The sequence below is a fragment of the Dicentrarchus labrax genome, unplaced genomic scaffold, assembly GCF_905237075.1.
Source record: "Dicentrarchus labrax unplaced genomic scaffold, dlabrax2021, whole genome shotgun sequence".
NCBI lineage: Eukaryota > Metazoa > Chordata > Actinopteri > Moronidae > Dicentrarchus > Dicentrarchus labrax.
In genome coordinates, this window is record NW_026136709.1 from 19,069,086 (window position 1) to 19,086,353 (window position 17,268).

A 17,268-nucleotide genomic window follows, 5' to 3' on the forward strand; every position below is an offset into this window, starting at 1 on the left:
AAGAAAAAGCCTATTAAGCATCTATGATTGCTGAAAAATAAACAAAAACATAATACAGACAGAGAACTGAACTAAAAGTTACCAATAAATTATGAGGAAAACTAATCTCTAATGCAATATTCATCCAATTTAACTAAATCATACATTTTACTCAAACAGCAGTTATTGTGTTCACTATTTAGGATAATTGTACAGTTTATTAGTTGTTCTGTACGGTTATTGTTATGCATTAAATATAATTCTAATATCTATCAAACATGTTTTGTGGGGTCTTGAGTTCAACAAGTGAGAAGGGATCCCTTAAGGAAAAAGGTTGGGTACCACTGTGCTAGAAGTCATTAGATTTAAATGTGCAGATTGTTTCCCCCATTTACTCTTTTTCAAAAGAAATTTACTTTATGTAAAATATACTGAAAATCTATGAGCAAAATAAGAGCACAGAAAGGTAACATGTTGCCTCGGAAATAACACATCTTTTAATCAATGGGTCTAAATATACATACATACATACATCTGCTAGTATAACACAATATTGGAGACATCATAGTAGAAGCACAGTTTACTGATCTGGTCAAACATTATCTGAAATATCTCAGCTCCAGGAATTTCTAAAGTAAAATAATAGTCATTACAATGCCTTTCCTTGGATACTCAAGGTTCAACCACTTCCAAGAAACGTATCAGGAAAGATTATGAGTATATTTCCCAAAATGTCAAACCCTTCCTGTAATACTCTTTCTCAAGAGAACATGTGAGACACATCATCGGTGAGGTAGTTAATAAGTCAGTGGACGCTGATAGGAGCGTACCGGCTGCTTGAGCATCACGTGCCGATTAGTGGACTGTGAAACTCACGGATATCAGTCTGTTAGTTGTACTTTAATGCCACGCTGTGAGACCTGGCTTTGATAGCTCTGTTATAAAAGTCAAAAGACATATTGTCACAGTAGAATTCATAAGCATATACAATTATAGACGATTATCTGCCTGACTGCAGATATTGATTTCACACACACACACACACAGTTTATTTTACCTTCTGACTGAGTCAGTAATTAATTCTTATTACAGCAATACTCATATACTGTTACTGAAGTGCTGTCACCAGTGTTCCCACACAGCAGTGGCCAAGAGGGAGACATCCCCATCTAGTGGGCCAGGGCTCCAGATAATGATGTAAAGAAATGTTGCATAATCAATAAATCCAGTTAGCAAACAGTTTAGAGCTCGATTACAGTATAATCAGGGTGAATGTGTTCGTTTTTTTCTCACTCCTGAAGGCTCAGGCAGGATTGGTCTTTAAAATCAATTACTAATTCATTTTTCTTTAACTCAACTCGTTCATTTAAGGTGGACAGCCAGGAAAAGCTACAATATTCCTACATAACTTTCAAGAAGGAGTCCTGTATCATGCTCTCCACCTCCTCAACCAACACACTGTACTCAGCCGGACAAACTGTGTGTCCCCTCCTGCCACTCTCCTTCAGACATTTCATCATGTCTCTGTGTGTTTCTGGTCCAGACGCGGTGGATGCGAGCTCCTTCAGCTGCTCAACGGGATCCTCTGGAATATTTTGGATTTGTAAGGCTTTGAACACAGCGGGAGCGAATTTCCCGTAGTGAGCAGTGGAACAAAGCACCACGGGGCACGAGCCGTCCTGCAGCCTATCAGCCACGACTTTAGCCACGGCGGTGTGTGTGTCCATGACGTAGCCGGTCTGTGTGTGAACGCTTTGGATGGCAGTCAAGCAGTCGTCTTCAGAGCACCAGCCAGCCAGTACTTCCTGCTGTATCCTGTCAAGAAGAGGCTCGGGAACCTGAAATTGCTGCTGCGTGTCCAAGCGTGTGAAGAGCTCCTTGACAAGACGGCCGTCTCCGTCTGAGACGTGGTAGATAAACCTCTCAAGGTTGGAGGATTTCAGGATATCTATAGCCGGGGAGTGGGAGAGCATCAGAGGCCGTCCCCGGAGATCGTACTCGCCTGTGGTGATAAAGTCTGTGATGATGCGGTTGTGATTGGATGCACAGATGACTTTCCTTATGGGGATGCCCATTTGCTTGGCGTACACAGCCGACATGGCATTGCCAAAGTTACCAGAAGGGATGCAAACATCAATGGGCTCCCCAAACTTGATAACACCGTCTCTGCATAGATCCAGATAGGCTGAGGAATGGTACACCACCTGCAAGAGGAGGGAAAGTTAACAAAAGTGTGTGAAGTGAGCAGAAAGAATAAATCTGGAAAACACACAACAGATGAAATATCACATAAACACATCAGAATAGTGTTAGATATTGTTTCAAAATAGAAATATAGCAAATGATGCTAATAAATGTCATGTCTAATAAAGCTATAACTTCAACAGAGATCCTGCATCTAACTCAACATGTACACTAATTCCCTTGTTGCAAGCTAGAATGAGACTAATGAATGCCTCACACGAAAATGGTCAGTCTTCTGGTGAGTGATTTCAAAAAACAAAAAATTTTAGCAAAACCAATATTCATTTTCTTGCACTCAACACAATTGGATTAAATTGAATTATTATAATAGTCAATTTTTTCATACAAAAATGCCAATCATTCTCTACATGTGTTGCTTTCCCCTGTTTTATAGCATTGTAAATTCAAAAATCTTTTGGTTTTGGTCTTTTGGTCGGAATAAACAAGCAGTTTGACGACATCACCTTTGCCTCGTGGACCTTTTTGACATGTAACAGTAGAAAAAGCACAGGTGTAAATGATAAAATAAATGATGGCTGAATTCCATTCAGTGTGCATGCTGATCAGTCACACTATCATGGCTTACTGGGACACTGGTACAGAGTTAATAACACCTGAGCTTTTGAGTGAAAACGCTGTGGAAGAGCCCTCTTATAGACAGGAATCTACTGAGCCAAACCTGTGGCAACAGCCGCGCCCAGTTGATGGAGTTGGCGGTGCTGAGGACTGTGCCGTACTCGACAGCGAGGTGCCCCGTCAGCCCAGACTCTCCAAACATCCCCTTTATGGTTCTCTGACAGAAGTCAAAGTCTGACAGGACGCTGACGGCCCTGGCGTTGCCCTCCCTGTAGCTCATCATCTGAAGCTTCTGGATCTCACTCACGCCTTCCTCCGGGAAGAACACCAGCACCCCGGTCCTGTGTCTGTCGGTGCCACTGAGCATGCTGAAGCCGCTGAGCACGGCGCTCCCAGTGTCTCCAGATGTGGCTACCAGAATGAGGTAGTTGCACATTGGTGGGAGGCAGTAGGTGAACAGCTGGGGCATCAGCTGCAGGGCGAGGTCTTTAAACGAGGCTGTGGGGCCGTGAAAAAGCTCCTGGACGTACTGATTGTGGATGAGATGTTTTACAGGTGCCACCGCCTCGCTAGAAAAGTTAGACCCATACGCCTTGAATATCATAGTCCTGAGATCCAAAGCAGAGACGTCCAATGGGTGGACGCACTTTTCAAGCAAAACTAACGCTCGCTCTGGGTAGGACATGTCAGCCAGTCTCAGCCATTCACGAGCATCTATGTTTGGGAAGCCGTTTTTGGGAACATAGAGGCCTCCATCTGTGGCCAGACCCTCAACTACCACATCACTGAAGTATGTTTTCTGATTGGACGATTCCACGCTGGGACTCCGGGTTGACACGAAGGTTTCTGCGTCGTGGTTCTGATATCTCTCCACAGCCTTCAGCACCTTCTCAGCTACTTCCTCCACCGTGTCCCCAGTTCCACACAGCACCCGCACATCGAGCCACTTCTCATAAAACCGCTTCCTGTAACGCAGAATGTCCCTCATGGACGCCCCTGCCTCCTGGCCCACGATCCTGTTCACCTTCATCCTGGCGAGTCTCTGTATGATGTCTTCCCCGTCCACATCCAGGTAGATGACCAGTCCGGACTCCTTGACGTGCTGCATCGCTGCAGCGTGCAGAGGGTTGGAGCCTGTCAGGGAAACAACACACCCAGAAGCAGAGAAGTTACACAAAGCCTGGCCTTCTTCCTCCAGGAAACGCTCCCCGCCGACTGCTGCCAGCTTGGCAGCAACGGGCATCTTCCACGTCGTCTCCAAGACATCGTCGTCGACATCAATGGCGGGCAGTCCCAGTCGGTGGGCCACTATCCTCCCCACTGTGGTCTTCCCTGCTCCAGGAGGACCCATGAGCAGGAGGTTCTTGACCCCCAGCAGGGAGGCTTTGGTGGAGAGACATGATTTTGATGATGAAAAGGGACTCAGGTAGCATCTGACAGCTCTCAGTGCAAGCTGCCTTGCATTCAGTAAAGCCATTGAGGAGACAGATGACAGCAGCCTCTTCTTCTGTGAAATAGAAGATAAAGACATTTAAAATTCACTTCTACTTTTATTTTATTTGTATTATTTAGACTAGCACCTCGTGTCCTGATACAGGCTGTGATAACTTCGCACGTGTTGGCCAGGACAGTAGTTTAATGCGCGAGACACTCACGTGTAAAGGTGTGTTTCCGGACTCCAAACCCGATATTCAACTTTAGTAAAGTCAGTGGTCACTATAACAGTGTTGTTTTAACAGAAGTGCAACTCTGTACCACATACTTGACACGAAGCTCACTCTGAAGTCGATACAAACAACTACGGTCAGCCTGGAGGGACAAAATAGATCGAAGAGTAGCGCTTTCCGTTGCAAAAACACTATTCATTCATATCATGTTTTATTTCCTATGTAATGCAGCCATGGGCTTAGAAATGTCACGATATATAAGAGTAAATCACTTTAATACCCTCGATACGTTTTCTTGAAAGGCGGAACCTGCTAGTACGAGTGAGTTTTGTGCTGCGTTCAAGCTCCTCGGAATTTTGTACTTCAGTGTACCGAATTCTAAAGTACGACTCGCATTCATACGAAAATAGCGCTTTAAATGCAAATTATCATAATCCAAGACATGTCAAATAGAGTCAGAATCAATAGCAAAACATATCTTGACACGGTTTTGGTCACAGCTCATAATTTGTAGAAATTAAGCGGCGGAGAGCTTCACAGTTTCACAACTATAGAGAGAGACAGAAAATACTTTTAGTTAGAGTATAATGCGTTGCATATGAACACTGGCTTATCCTAAGCGAGACAAAGTCCGTGCATTTTACACAGGCACAGCTCAAACAACTTAAATCATTCACTTTACAACTGTCAGCAAATGCAACATTTGCTCCCGCTGTTGCCTAGCAACTAGCGTTTGTTGTTAAACAAACCTTCGAGCTCCTGTTAGCTCAGTAGCTAACGTTAGCCAGGTGCACTTTAGTTAAATCCTTCGACGGTTTTTAGACCTTCAAAATGTCCGAGGTCGTGCATCCACCAGAAAGCGTCTACAACCTTATTCCCAGGGAAGAGGTCCATACTCAAAAACCACCGAGGTAACGATACTTTAAGGGGGAGTAACTTTTAACTTTCTCTAATCTAATATGTCGCTATACTTTTATTTCATTTGCTTGTTGATAAAGGTGGATGTATGGGTGGATAATGAATGACTTTGAAATGAACTGATGGTTTGCTCCAATGTGCTGCACCTGAAGGTATATGTCCAAGCATAGGCCAACAGTTGTTCTTGAGAAAAAGTCAACCAAGGATGCAATGAGGACGATGGGACCAGCAAAAGTAGAGGCGCCGTCCCCAGACAAATACCTCAAGAAGCACTCAAAAGAGCCCAAATTACCCGAAAGTGAGTTTTCCTATCTACTGGGGACCAACATGTGGCTGCGCCTCTGAGCAGTGATCGTCTTATTTACCTTCATATTCATTTGTTCTTCCAGTGACACAGTGTTTGAAAGAGTTTCGTACCACCTGCACTGTGAAGAAACCACCTGTTCCTGCGAGGACAGACATCCCACCTATGGGCATTCACACCAAGAGAGACTTCATAAAGACAGCTACTGCAGTCCCAATGAAGCCCCAGCCTGTCTGTGTAGACACCAGCAAGGGACACAAGCAGCTCCTTGAGAATTCAGGACTTCTCCCCAAGTACATTAAAAAAAAGGTATTTTTTCCTACAATACTACACACAAGAAAGATTTAGGACACTGTTTAAGTCAGCTACACACTACTACTCAGATAAGTTTATGAATATAGTAATAATCCATCTTTGGGGCCTTCCACCGTGAACATGTTATCTAAAGTTTCCAGCTCCTATTTGCAGCATTATGGAGAAGTACCTGACTACCTGCTGCAGCGCAATGAAGAAGAGCAGAGAGCTCAGGAGGAGTATGACAACTTTGTGAGAGAACAGCGGGAGAAGGGAGCCATGAAACACCTGTCTGACGAGGAGCGACAAACCATCCTGGAGGTACTCAAACACACGGCTGCACAATGGCAATTGCCTCTCTGACACAACAGGGGATCTTACAGACATCTGGAACGACTGGAGAGTTGAATGTCTTTTAAGTTTTTAGGAAAATAACTTCTTCTTTTTTAGTCCTGAAGAGTCGGGATAAAATGGCCGTAGTATGGCTGATCATTATTTGTACATATTTAAAAAGAGACGGGAGGGCACAGCAAACTACAGTTGCTTGAATTAATAAATTACAATTTCTCACACTCTGTTGAATCCTGTCAGTTGCATCATGAAGCTGACTTTATTGTGACAGTGATGGGTTTCCCTATGTGGGTCCACTATCCAGGGCCTGAAGAAGAACTGGGATCAGCTGCACCGGGAGTACCAGGGCCTCTCACTCGTCACAGACACCATTTCGAAGAAGTTCCACAAGGAGCGTCTCGAGGTGGCGATGAAGCAGCTGGAGAGCGACATCGGCCACTTTGAGAGATTCAAGACCATCTACATACCCACTAACTAGGACATAAAAAAAACTCTTACCTAATCAGATGTACTGTACTGTATGTCTTCAGACCATGACCCTTACTTTAAATATCACATGGGCTTGAGTAAAATAAGTATGTGAATTCATACAAAATCTAATGGCAGTAGTTGAGATATTTCACTGTGGACTAATGCTGTTATTAGGTCTACCACTAGTAGTGCACAAAATGCTTTCGAAGTGATGTACTCTCTCTAAAATATTATGTAATTTTAAAGGAAAATTTGGAATGTAAGGGTTTTTTGAGTAGAGCCTCTGCCTTTTAGAGATATTCACTTTTTGCCCCAGATAATGACAAACAATTACTTCTTTTTATTCCTCCCTTGCTTTTTTATCATTTCATCTTCCTCTCTTGTGGCCCTGTGCAGGCTCTAAGAGTATCCTTTAAAATCAATTTCACACTGACTCAATAAAAGTTACCGCAGCAAAACTGAACCAAGTATTTGTTGTTAATGTTTTTTTCATTCTCCCTCTGTGGCTTGTGACGCGGCCACAAGCCAGCATAGCATCACATGAAGCTGATTATCGCCGTAATTCTCCACGACCGAAACAACGCTGTCCTTCTACACAAATGACTCAAGCGTGATCCCACAGCACATGTGGCTGGCCCCGGACTTCTCTGGATATATTTTACTTTATTCTGTTTCTCTTTGTTTTGTGAATGGTCGCTGAGAAGAAGGCAACACAACTGTAAGTAATGCTTTGGCAATAAGGGATTAGACGTGTTGCTGAGCACTAAGTTCACATGCACAGGCAGAGTGTAACGTTAAGGTTTGAATTAACAAACTGTGGCTCTGACTTGTAGGAGATGGCTGAACTTGATGTAGTTTTTCCTGCACTGTAACTTTTCAGAGAAAGATGGAAAGCCTTTCACTATCTGGTCCAGTACATTAAACTATGTCTGTGTCTCTCCACTGAAGGTCACTGCTGCCTGTAGCCTATCCTGAATCTTTACTCCAGTGAAGACTGTTTTCACCCTGCCAACACTACTGATGGACAACGCAGGGATAAAAAGAGGAATTGTGGTATGTTTATAATCATTCAGTCAAAATATCGAGTGAATTAATTCAGAAATGTAGGTCACATTTCATAATCCAACATGAAGAGAGAATTAATATTATTTTTTGTAATTGTTTGCTCAGCTATAAGAGCTGTTGTAAGAAGATAACATGTTTGCTGGATTCCTTGAAGTCTGATTAATTTAGCAGTAAGCGGCTTTTAAAGAACCTTTAGGTTTTTATTTATTCTGAGCCCAGGAGATATATTATTAAGCTGAAGTCAGTCATGTTGGTATTACTATTTCCCTGTTTGAGTTTAAAGGTTACAGATGCTTAGGGTGAACAGTCATTGTGTGCATATCCCATATAATCATATTCAGTCTTTTTGTCAAGGACAGTTTAAACAGAGCCTAATTTTTATTTGGGCTAAATGTTTCATTTGCTACTGTTAATACTGTTTTGTATTAGCTGTAATTTTTAAAAGTAGAATTTGAAGCTGCTAAATTCTGTTGTCAGCTGCTTTGAATTTTAGTTTTTAAAATTCACAGGTTGTGAAATTCTTCTACATCAGTGGTTTTCAAACTTTTTGTGCCCTCACACCAACGGGCAAGCCAAAATCTCAAGGCACATTCATATCCATGCAAAATAACCTATATACAACACGTTATTACTCTTATCACTTTGTAAACATTTATTTTAATTAATAATTCCAAATAAGATTTGACAAACATCTATCATGAAATATTTATTAACAGAATACTTTGTATAATTATTTGTGCAACACAAAGATTTAAACCAGACAGGTCATAAAATAAAATATTAGGTAATAGAATTGCAAATTGCTTACAAAGTACTGATGTTTAAATTGAAAATGAATTCATAATTTTTTTTTTTTATAGTTGTATATTACATATTGTATTGTAAAATCCCAAGGCATACACAAGTTCCTACTGCAAAACTTCAGATTTACACAATGAAATTCAAATAGCAGTCATGATTTCTCCTAAACTCTGGAAATCCACGAGTCTTTCTAGGGTCTCGTTTACATTTAGCCGTTCTCTCTCAAATATTGCACAACTGAGTAGTTTGAACACATCGCTGTAGCATACCTAACAGATTACCGTCTGTCCCAGATAAAAGATGACTGGCCAGGATACAATCTGGACCTGTTCACTTACCCTGAACACTACCACGAAGACATAGAGAGTGTTTACATTCCACATGGGGTAATCATGAACAGGTAACAATACACATGAACACGCCTGCAATGTGATTTTGTTTAAAATAATTCCCTGGTCATTTTTTTTAATTTATCTTAATGTGATCTCTCCCGCAGGATAGAGCGTGTGGCCCGCTACATCATGGACGACTTTGGGGACAACAACATAATGGTGCTGTGCGTCTTGAAGGGAGGCTACAAGTTCTGCGCAGACCTGGTGGAGTTCATCAAGGTTCTCGGTCGCAACTCCAACAAATACCTGGAAACCCGGGTGGAGTTCATCCGTCTGAAGAGCTACCTAGTACGTGAACTGCGTATACTAAAATCCTATTACATACACTAAAGCAGGCTTCATATCAGTGCCATGTAATTGTATCATTGAAAGAAAACAGCTAAATCATTTTTTTTGGGGGGGGGGGGATTTTCTTTCTATGATACAATTACATGGCACTGATATGATTAATCAATTATTTGAGTAGGCCATCAACAGAAAATTGATTAACAAACTCATTCATTTATTATAAATGTCAAATATTCACTTGTTCCAGCTTCTCAAGTGTGAAGATTTCTTGCTTTTCCCCATTTTATATCATAGTGAATGGAATAGTTTTGTGTTTTGGACTGCTGGATGGACAAAACATGCAATTTGAGGACATCAGATTGGGTTCTGGGAATTTATGATGAGGAACTTTTATTATTTCCTTAGTAGTTACATCCCTACATACCAAAGACACTTTCCCATTTTTAACATCCCTTATGTTGCGTCTGGTTTTTGGTTAGGCCACCAGATGTCACTGTTGTTCATGTTTAGCGAGGAACGAATACATTTCAGTCAGGACATTTCAAGGACGATTGATTGTGGAGCCACTGCAGAGCTCAGGTCATGAAAATACCAGCCTGCTAATTGGTGCTGTTGCTGCTGCCAAGAGAAACAGCTTATGACACCTGGAATGTATAAACCGAGCAATTAACTTTGGGAATGATATAGTAATGTTTACAATGATATCACTTTGCAATTGTCACCACAGTCACTTATTATTCTTTAGTGTGTTTTGGCTCACAGCACATCCAGAATGATGTGATTTACATTTCTCTACATGTGGTCGCATTCCTTCTCTCCCTTTGCAGCGCAGGGGAGGATTCACTATTTCTACTTTAAGAACTGGCTTTCACAGAGGTTTAAGTAGCTATAAGGACACCCTAAATTGAATTATAGGTTGTTTTTTTCCTTGCTGGATCAGTTAAACCACACTGAGGTCATATTGTAATGTCAGAAGTTTTCTTAAAGACAAATAAAATAACTAAAATTATACATAGCATTGGTAATAAATGCATTGTTAAATGAATAAAGAAGTAGAGAAGAAGTAGTAAAGGCAATGTGGCAGTGCAAAAGCATAAAAACATCATAATTATATTTTGATGTCAACAAACATGGTGGGAAGCAACAGTCGCTGTTATTACACTAGAGGACAGTGTGTGAGCAATGACAGCCAGTTAGTCGATCTTACAGGTCATGATGGAGTCATGTGACCTGCCCCCAGGGCTGGGATTTTGTCCATGTCACTGCTCCTCTTATCCGAGTGATGCATCTGTAGCCGACCGAATCTAACTTCAAAGCTGTTGCTCTTCAAAGCTCTGCCCTGTGCTTCCTACAGGGACGGAGAGAGTCTGTCTTTGTTTATGTTAAGGATAATATTGTACATTCATAGTCATTGTAAAATAATTCTCCCTTTGTGCATTTGACTTGCATTAATGCTGCAGACTTTTTCTTGAACTGTACAGGAGAGCCACATTATTGAGAAACTCTAGAGAAAACATGTGCATCTCTATTTCTCAGTCTGACAGACCATTTGTTGTCATTTCTGGTGGCTGAAAAGAATAAAGCATTGATTTCATATGAACAACCTCTGTTGAGGAAGGAGCAAAAGTGCAAGGAATCAGCAACAGGGCTGGAAAAAAAAGAAAAGCACACAATTGACAACAGCTACATACTCTCTTCATCTGTCCATTTACATCTCCTCCTCCCCAGAATGACCAATCAACAGAGGAGCTGCACATCATAGGAAGTCGGGATCTGTCTTTCCTGCGTGGAAAGGTACGTGTAAATAGGTTTCCCTCTTCGTTTTGGAGATTGTGTGGTAAATCTGGCAGTACTTTTTGTCAGAATTTTCTTTTAAGTCAGTCAAGTGAACACCTTTACACAGGTGAACAAAAGAGTTCTTCTAAGAATACATATTTCTTTTAGCTAACACAATGGATAACAATATGTGACACTGTTTGAAACGTGTTTTTTATTGCCCCAAACTTGCCCTTGGGCCAGAACTCACCCCTGTGTTTCAACTTTTAAACCTTTCTCTATACAACCGTACTCAACTTTGACTGTTCCCAGCAGGCAGATTTACTGACTGTTCGTTCCTGTTGAGTTCCGGCATGGACGACTGAGGAGTCCATAGTGCACATGGGATCATGAGGAATGGTCCCTCCTCGCTTCATTATTCTCTGACATAGGCATAAGACAGAAACTTCACTTACTCACCGGGATGCGTGCACAAATATGCCCTCACGCGTTTGCTTAAAAATGACTGATGTTGAATTCCCTCATTTTCACTGTGTAAAAAGGTCAGTGGGAGTAAAAAGAGAAAGGCTGACCACCACCTTGCACAGAAGACATGAATCAGTCCACTTTGTCTGTGTCACTTACGTTGACGCTCTCGTTACCATCCTTCATCTTATTGGAAATATTAAACCTCCCACAAAGTCTCATATAGATTTAAAAAAAACTAATTATTAATCATCAGTCTTTGTAAGCTTTATACAGAAACATTGTTGAGCCACAGCTCCAGGTTTTATGAGTGTGGTGCTGCTGACACTGTTCCTTTAAAACCTAATGATAATGGCAACGTAATGACAGCATGGGTTGAAGAGTGAGGTGGCATGAGCAGGTTTCCACGAACTGATTAGCACCGTTTCTTATGCACACTGTCTCACTGTGAATTCATAGCACTCAGATGCCTTAATCCCAAGTGTTATTATGGCAATCTGAGTTGTCTAGTTTAAATTTAGTGCAGCTTTAAATGTGAAATAGTGTGTGAACTTGTGAAGAAGGAATTATTATTGGAATATTGCAGGATGGATGAAGTGCCTGTTTCTGTTGAGAGGAATAGATGATGATTTGTTGCTGATTGAGGCTGATTGAACTTATAGCAACCCGTTATATTCTCAAAGAATTGAAAACTGAGCCTTTCGTCTTATTTTCCAAATTTATGAAAAATCTTTAATTATTAAATGACAAACAAAATGAAGACGCCATGACCATTTTTTTGGCTGTTTACTCTTAGAGCATATTGGTCAGTGCCTACATTTACTTGCAATGTTTTGATGGATTCAGCTAGAGGAATCGTACAAAAACCCATGATCCAGGGATCCTAGGAGAACTATAAATTCCCAAACAATGATGCTATTCACAGTCAATAATTACCAATGCACCGTTGGCTGTATAGTTTGTTTATAGTTTGCAACATGCAGCAAGACGGGTTTGTAATGTATTGAGTTTTTGTGTTCTTTAAATGTCCCCATCGACTTTCTCCGGGTGTTATGTAACACTGTTCAGGTGTAGACTGAGAGAACTTTGGCGGGCTGCCTGCATTCTCTCCGATCTCGCTCCCCAAACCATAGATACTCTCCACTGGGCTCACAAAGAGCCCCATACACCCGGCCAAGGGAACAAGGAGTCATTTGAAACCCTGCAGCAGGGAAAGTGTGTAACACCCAGACACTTAGAAGTGACTTTTGCTCACTGTAGACGCAGATGTTGGGTACTGTGTAGAAGAGAATGCGTTGTCTGTGTTTTTGTTAAGGCACTGAAGATGCTGCCAACATTGTTGCTATAGATACCATCTGTAAGAAATCTACATTTCACAGGAACAGTCGAGCCTTTCTTTTCACTTTCAAAGGTGATGTTTTGCTAATGTGTTTCTTCTTTTTTTACATGTTACAAAGAGTGTGCTCATTGTTGAGGTGAGTCTCAGGTGCAAAGAATCTACCTCCCTTCTGCTCTGTCTTGCAGTTTACCGTAGTTTCTTTTTTAAACAGAATGAATTATATCAAGCATGCCCTTCAAATTCCCACTTTGTTTGATGCCTTTCGACATGTTTGGTTTGCGCTTCTTGTCGTGTCTTGTTGATTGAGAGGCAATTGTGCGGCCAAGAGCCAGCTCTCTTTTGTGTTGGGTCCACCAAACGACAAAAAGAAACGTTTTCTCTCTTTGAGATCGAGTTTCAGTTGTAACTCAAGTCAGAAACACGTAAACACACTGACACAATGGTTGTTATGTTGTTGTATTGAATGGGTGGCATCTTAAAATCATGTCACTAAAAAATTTACATTCAGTTGTTCAAGCTGGAAATGTCCTGCACATGAAAAAGCAACAATCAATGTGATGCTGAGTACTGCATGTTCACATTAGTTCCTTATTAATACGTTAATATAGTTAATCTAGGTAAAAAAAAAAACCATAACATTAGGGACACATTTATTATCTTACAATCTGCATATTTGACTGTCATTCTGCACTCAAATGTCCGGCGCCCCTCCCTCTTCATCTCTCCCCCTTCCTTTGCTCTTCCCTTCCCTAAGGCCATAGTTGACACAGGAAAGACCATGAAGGCCCTTCTGAAGCATGTGGAGACCTTTGAACCCAAGATGGTCAAGGTCGCGGGGTGAGCCATGCAGTTTTTCAGTCGTCTGTGTTTTCCACATCAGGGGAAATGCCAGGCATGTGACGAACGCAAGAGGAAGATATCACTTGTCCACAGTCGCTATCTCGTGTCCATGGGCTGTTCCTCTGCACTCCAAGATCACAGAAACAAGATATTTCCTCTCGCATGGTTCATGTTGAAAGTTCATCTCCTCTTTTACTGTTCAGTCTACTGAAAAGATGTTCTGTCTGCTGTAAAAATCTTGTGTCTGCTGTAAATTTGGGACAGATTTGTTTCAAACTGTAACATTTTGTACATTAACTCTATATTTCATGTGTTTCAGTCTGTTGGTGAAGAGGGTCCCTAACATGGCTGAAAGTCTGACAGACTGTAAGTTTGAATCCATTCCTCTGATATTATTACAGTTGTATGGGCTTAATAGCCTTTCATTGTTCAGCATCTGATATGTTATTGTTAATGGCTGCTACTGTAGCTGCAAAAAAATACTTTAAAAAACTACTTTAGAAAGTACCAATTTCTGCGGTGTACTGGCAGCTTAATGTAATGTTGTTGTTAATGTAATAATGTTTTAAAGAGTTCGGTCTAGACCTGCTCTATTTGAAAAGTGTCCTGAGATAACTTCTGTTATGAATTGGCGCTATACAAATAAAATTGAATTGAATTGAATTAATGGTTAAGGGACATATAGTACCACATATAACCACAGTGTCCTTAATTTGATTACAGCCGGAGGACATTTGTCTTTGCCTGTTTTCCTGTCTAACTACATATTGATTTGAAAAAAGAATGCAAAATCTCATAAAAATAATACTACAAACAAGTCCCCTTTTTTCATGAAATTAAGTTCATATGTTTTTGGAGTCTCAACTGTAGATTTCACATCTAAAATCTGCCTTCATGGAGATTTTGTCCAACCTAAGCTCCACACACCTCTTCCTATTCTGACCACATTGAGATTCTCTGGCACCAGTAAATAACAATAATGTGGCAAGTGAATTTGTATGTCTGTGGTTTCATGGAGCCCACACAAATCTGCTATACACAAAAATGCTTTTTTCTATATAAGCTTGAATCTATACTGACATTGTGGTCTTAAGAATACAAAATGTATGTTTTTATGTCCCAAAACAATTTCAGAATTCACATCAGGTAGCAGTTTAACATTTGTGTCTGTGTTTGCTCTGATAGATGTTGGATTTGAAATCCCCAACCGCTTTGTTGTTGGTTATGCCTTGGACTACAATGAATACTTCCGTGACCTGAATGTAAGTCCTGAGTCTACTGACACCGCTGCACACGGCACATGACCTTTTGAAGAGCTAAGAGAAAGAGATGAAAGAGATAGAAGGGGGGTGTAAACACCACAAATCAAAGAGATGCACTCTTCTCTGTGAAACCTAAACTCGCCCAACAGGTATCCTCCCAGCCTGAGGAGATTTTACACATAGCAGCTCAGTTCACTTATGTGTGCACTGTGTGTGTGTGTATATAAGTTTTAAAATCATTAATAACACATATCATTCAGCGTAATACTCAGTGTTATGTTGACCAGTGAGAATAAAGTTGTATTGTTTAGACAGGGTAAGATATTTGCGTCGCATGGACACAACTAGAAACAAGGAAGAGAGTTGGGCTCACCTCTTTATGCAGGAAACTACAATTATTGGTTAAAGTTGCGGTGATTGGACAGAATTGCAAGGCTGCAATCGCCACTTCCTGGAAGGACTGTCTGACTACTTCACTGGTGCTTTAAACCCAGCTTATTCCTCTACAAGCTTTGAGTCAGGCGCGCGCCCTATCCTCTGCTTTCTCTGTCACACCCCTGACATCTTATTCAAAGCCAGATTTCTCAGTCTGAAATTAGTAAGTGCAAACTTATGTGAACTTTGTCATTTTTACATCTGTAAAGACGTGGCCTCAGATTTACCTCTGACTCATGTGAAACGCTAAGCCTAGACCGACTCCCATAGCTTTGTGTGTGTGTGTGTGTGTGTGTGTATTCACATGGGTGTGTGTGGTGCTATATGTACTGTACTGTACGACCGTGTGTGTCTCTTGTGCATGTTTCAGGGTGGTGGTATTCATTACGAAAGTTTGAAAGAGGGTGACCTGTGGAATGTAGAGGTTAGGATCTCATTATCAGGCAGAGTTAAAGCTTCCCCTCTTATCTGTCCTTATCCTACAGAAGAAATATTAGTTGAACCCCTGGGACGCCCAAAGTTAGATTAATGAATGTGTCATATCTTTGTAGATTACCTTTCCTGCTTTCAAATTACTGCAGGCTTCATGTTCTCATACTGTACATGGCATATTGAGGCTCTCGGAACATGCTGGAATTTCCCATAGGGCAGGGTGATCTTAGACAAATATTTTGCCATCGTTAAACGCAAAGTTTTGGACAAGATTGAAACATACAGTTCAGCATTGAAGTTACACAAGCTAATTTTTCTTTCTCCCGCTTCTTCTTTCAGCACATCTGTGTCATCAGCAAGACTGGAAAGATGAAGTACAAAGTTTGAGAAGAATTAAAAGAATTGGAGTAATGCAGTCAGAGCAGCACACAAATGTTTGTCTACCTACTTCAGTAATAAGTAAAGGTTCAGCTTTGTCTCTGTAAAAAAACATTTTTCAGCTTTGCACTACTTTGTTTAAATGAGCCATGTGTGTCAGACAAAAAAAATGTGTATTTTTATTAGTATTTAACTTTTTTGAGAATTCATCAGAAATGAAATTTTAAATGTGATTGTGATGTAATTGTTGCCTCCTCCTCCCTCTTTGTGTTTTGTTGTGATGCACAAATGGGAACAAACAAAATAGATAAATAAAAGAAAGAAATGCTGCCCACCAGGAGAGGACGTTGGTGACAGATGGAGAGAGCTTATGGACGTTGGCATCCCCGTGCCCGGATGACGCCCACTCCGACTCATGGAAAACACACAGTGGGTGCAGCAGACGCCGTCTCCTCACCACACTGCATCTATTTGTTCCCAACTTTAATCAGGCCTTACTGGAAATCAAATCCCAACGCATGAGAATTCAGCTGAGTATTGGGCAAAACTGAGAAAAAGATTAAACCTGTTTATTGTATATAACTTCACTTTACAGTGAAATGAAATCTCACAGACAATAATTAGACTCATTTAGAATTAAACTCTTATGTTTTATGCCTGAAAGTTGCTCGAGTTCAAACTGAAGGGAAACAAAACTTTCTAAATGTCACATTTATTGAAACCCCATTAATTCTTTCATCCAAAAAGAATTACCGTTCCTCGTACAAAAATCTCTTAATTGAATCACACATAAACAAACACTGGAGCAGTTGTGTTTTTACAAGCTTTATCGTGCTGCAATTAAACTCTGAGTGCTCTGAACTACAAACATACATGCAACACACACACACACAGAGGTATTTTGTATGTTCTGTTGCCATTGTTGGGGTGACTAAGAGAGTCAATTGTGCATGTCGACAGACAGACGAGAACACGCTTCACTTCACACAGC

The 17,268-nt window shown here is 40.9% G+C and overlaps 3 protein-coding genes across 6 annotated transcripts; 2 read left to right on the plus strand and 1 right to left on the minus strand.

The window, feature by feature from the left end:
* Nucleotides 1–453: 453 nt before the first annotated feature.
* On the minus strand, nucleotides 454–4,815 carry LOC127369433 (threonine synthase-like 1). 3 transcript variants are annotated; one of them, XM_051410820.1, is made up of 3 exons: nucleotides 4,562–4,815; nucleotides 2,903–4,306; nucleotides 454–2,183 (listed from the first exon to the last, which is right to left on the minus strand). In XM_051410820.1, the coding sequence occupies exons 2-3, from the start codon at nucleotides 4,274–4,276 to the stop codon at nucleotides 1,380–1,382; spliced, it is 2,178 nt and encodes a 725-aa protein (XP_051266780.1). In that variant the 5' UTR covers nucleotides 4,277–4,306; nucleotides 4,562–4,815; the 3' UTR covers nucleotides 454–1,379. The 3 variants fall into 3 exon arrangements, with proteins under 3 accessions (XP_051266780.1, XP_051266779.1, XP_051266781.1); XM_051410819.1 differs by having other exon boundaries at nucleotides 4,455–4,814; XM_051410821.1 differs by lacking the exon at nucleotides 4,562–4,815 and adding an exon at nucleotides 4,380–4,459.
* Nucleotides 4,816–5,185: 370 nt separating this feature from the next.
* On the plus strand, nucleotides 5,186–7,267 carry enkur (enkurin, TRPC channel interacting protein). The gene is made up of 5 exons (XM_051410842.1): nucleotides 5,186–5,377; nucleotides 5,537–5,682; nucleotides 5,774–5,997; nucleotides 6,157–6,303; nucleotides 6,638–7,267. The coding sequence occupies exons 1-5, from the start codon at nucleotides 5,298–5,300 to the stop codon at nucleotides 6,809–6,811; spliced, it is 771 nt and encodes a 256-aa protein (XP_051266802.1). The 5' UTR covers nucleotides 5,186–5,297; the 3' UTR covers nucleotides 6,812–7,267.
* Nucleotides 7,268–7,348: 81 nt separating this feature from the next.
* prtfdc1a (phosphoribosyl transferase domain containing 1a) lies at nucleotides 7,349–16,940 on the plus strand. Of its 2 annotated transcripts, XM_051410844.1 has the most exons (11): nucleotides 7,349–7,522; nucleotides 7,753–7,857; nucleotides 8,964–9,070; nucleotides 9,167–9,350; nucleotides 11,079–11,144; nucleotides 13,049–13,066; nucleotides 13,685–13,767; nucleotides 14,090–14,136; nucleotides 14,956–15,032; nucleotides 16,239–16,333; nucleotides 16,585–16,940. In XM_051410844.1, the coding sequence occupies exons 2-10, from the start codon at nucleotides 7,825–7,827 to the stop codon at nucleotides 16,284–16,286; spliced, it is 663 nt and encodes a 220-aa protein (XP_051266804.1). In that variant the 5' UTR covers nucleotides 7,349–7,522; nucleotides 7,753–7,824; the 3' UTR covers nucleotides 16,287–16,333; nucleotides 16,585–16,940. The 2 variants fall into 2 exon arrangements, with proteins under 2 accessions (XP_051266804.1, XP_051266803.1); XM_051410843.1 differs by lacking the exon at nucleotides 16,585–16,940 and having other exon boundaries at nucleotides 16,239–16,521.
* The last annotated feature ends 328 nt before the right edge of the window (nucleotides 16,941–17,268 follow it).

Excerpts from the sequence above, each read along its gene's own strand:
- prtfdc1a (XM_051410844.1), top strand. The coding sequence starts at position 7,825 with ATGGACAACGCAGGGATAAAAAGAGGAATTGTG. Across the intron at positions 9,071-9,166 it reads CATGGGGTAATCATGAACAG|GATAGAGCGTGTGGCCCGCT; the intron begins GTAACAATACAC and ends TCTCTCCCGCAG. Across the intron at positions 15,033-16,238 it reads AATACTTCCGTGACCTGAAT|CACATCTGTGTCATCAGCAA; the intron begins GTAAGTCCTGAG and ends TTCTTCTTTCAG.
- LOC127369433 (XM_051410820.1), bottom strand. The coding sequence starts at position 4,276 with ATGGCTTTACTGAATGCAAGGCAGCTTGCACTGAGAGCTGTCAGATGC. Across the intron at positions 2,184-2,902 it reads GGGCGCGGCTGTTGCCACAG|GTGGTGTACCATTCCTCAGC; the intron begins GTTTGGCTCAGT and ends CTCCTCTTGCAG.
- enkur (XM_051410842.1), top strand. The coding sequence starts at position 5,298 with ATGTCCGAGGTCGTGCATCCACCAGAAAGCGTCTACAACCTTATTCCC. Across the intron at positions 5,998-6,156 it reads CCAAGTACATTAAAAAAAAG|CATTATGGAGAAGTACCTGA; the intron begins GTATTTTTTCCT and ends TCCTATTTGCAG. Across the intron at positions 6,304-6,637 it reads AGCGACAAACCATCCTGGAG|GGCCTGAAGAAGAACTGGGA; the intron begins GTACTCAAACAC and ends TCCACTATCCAG.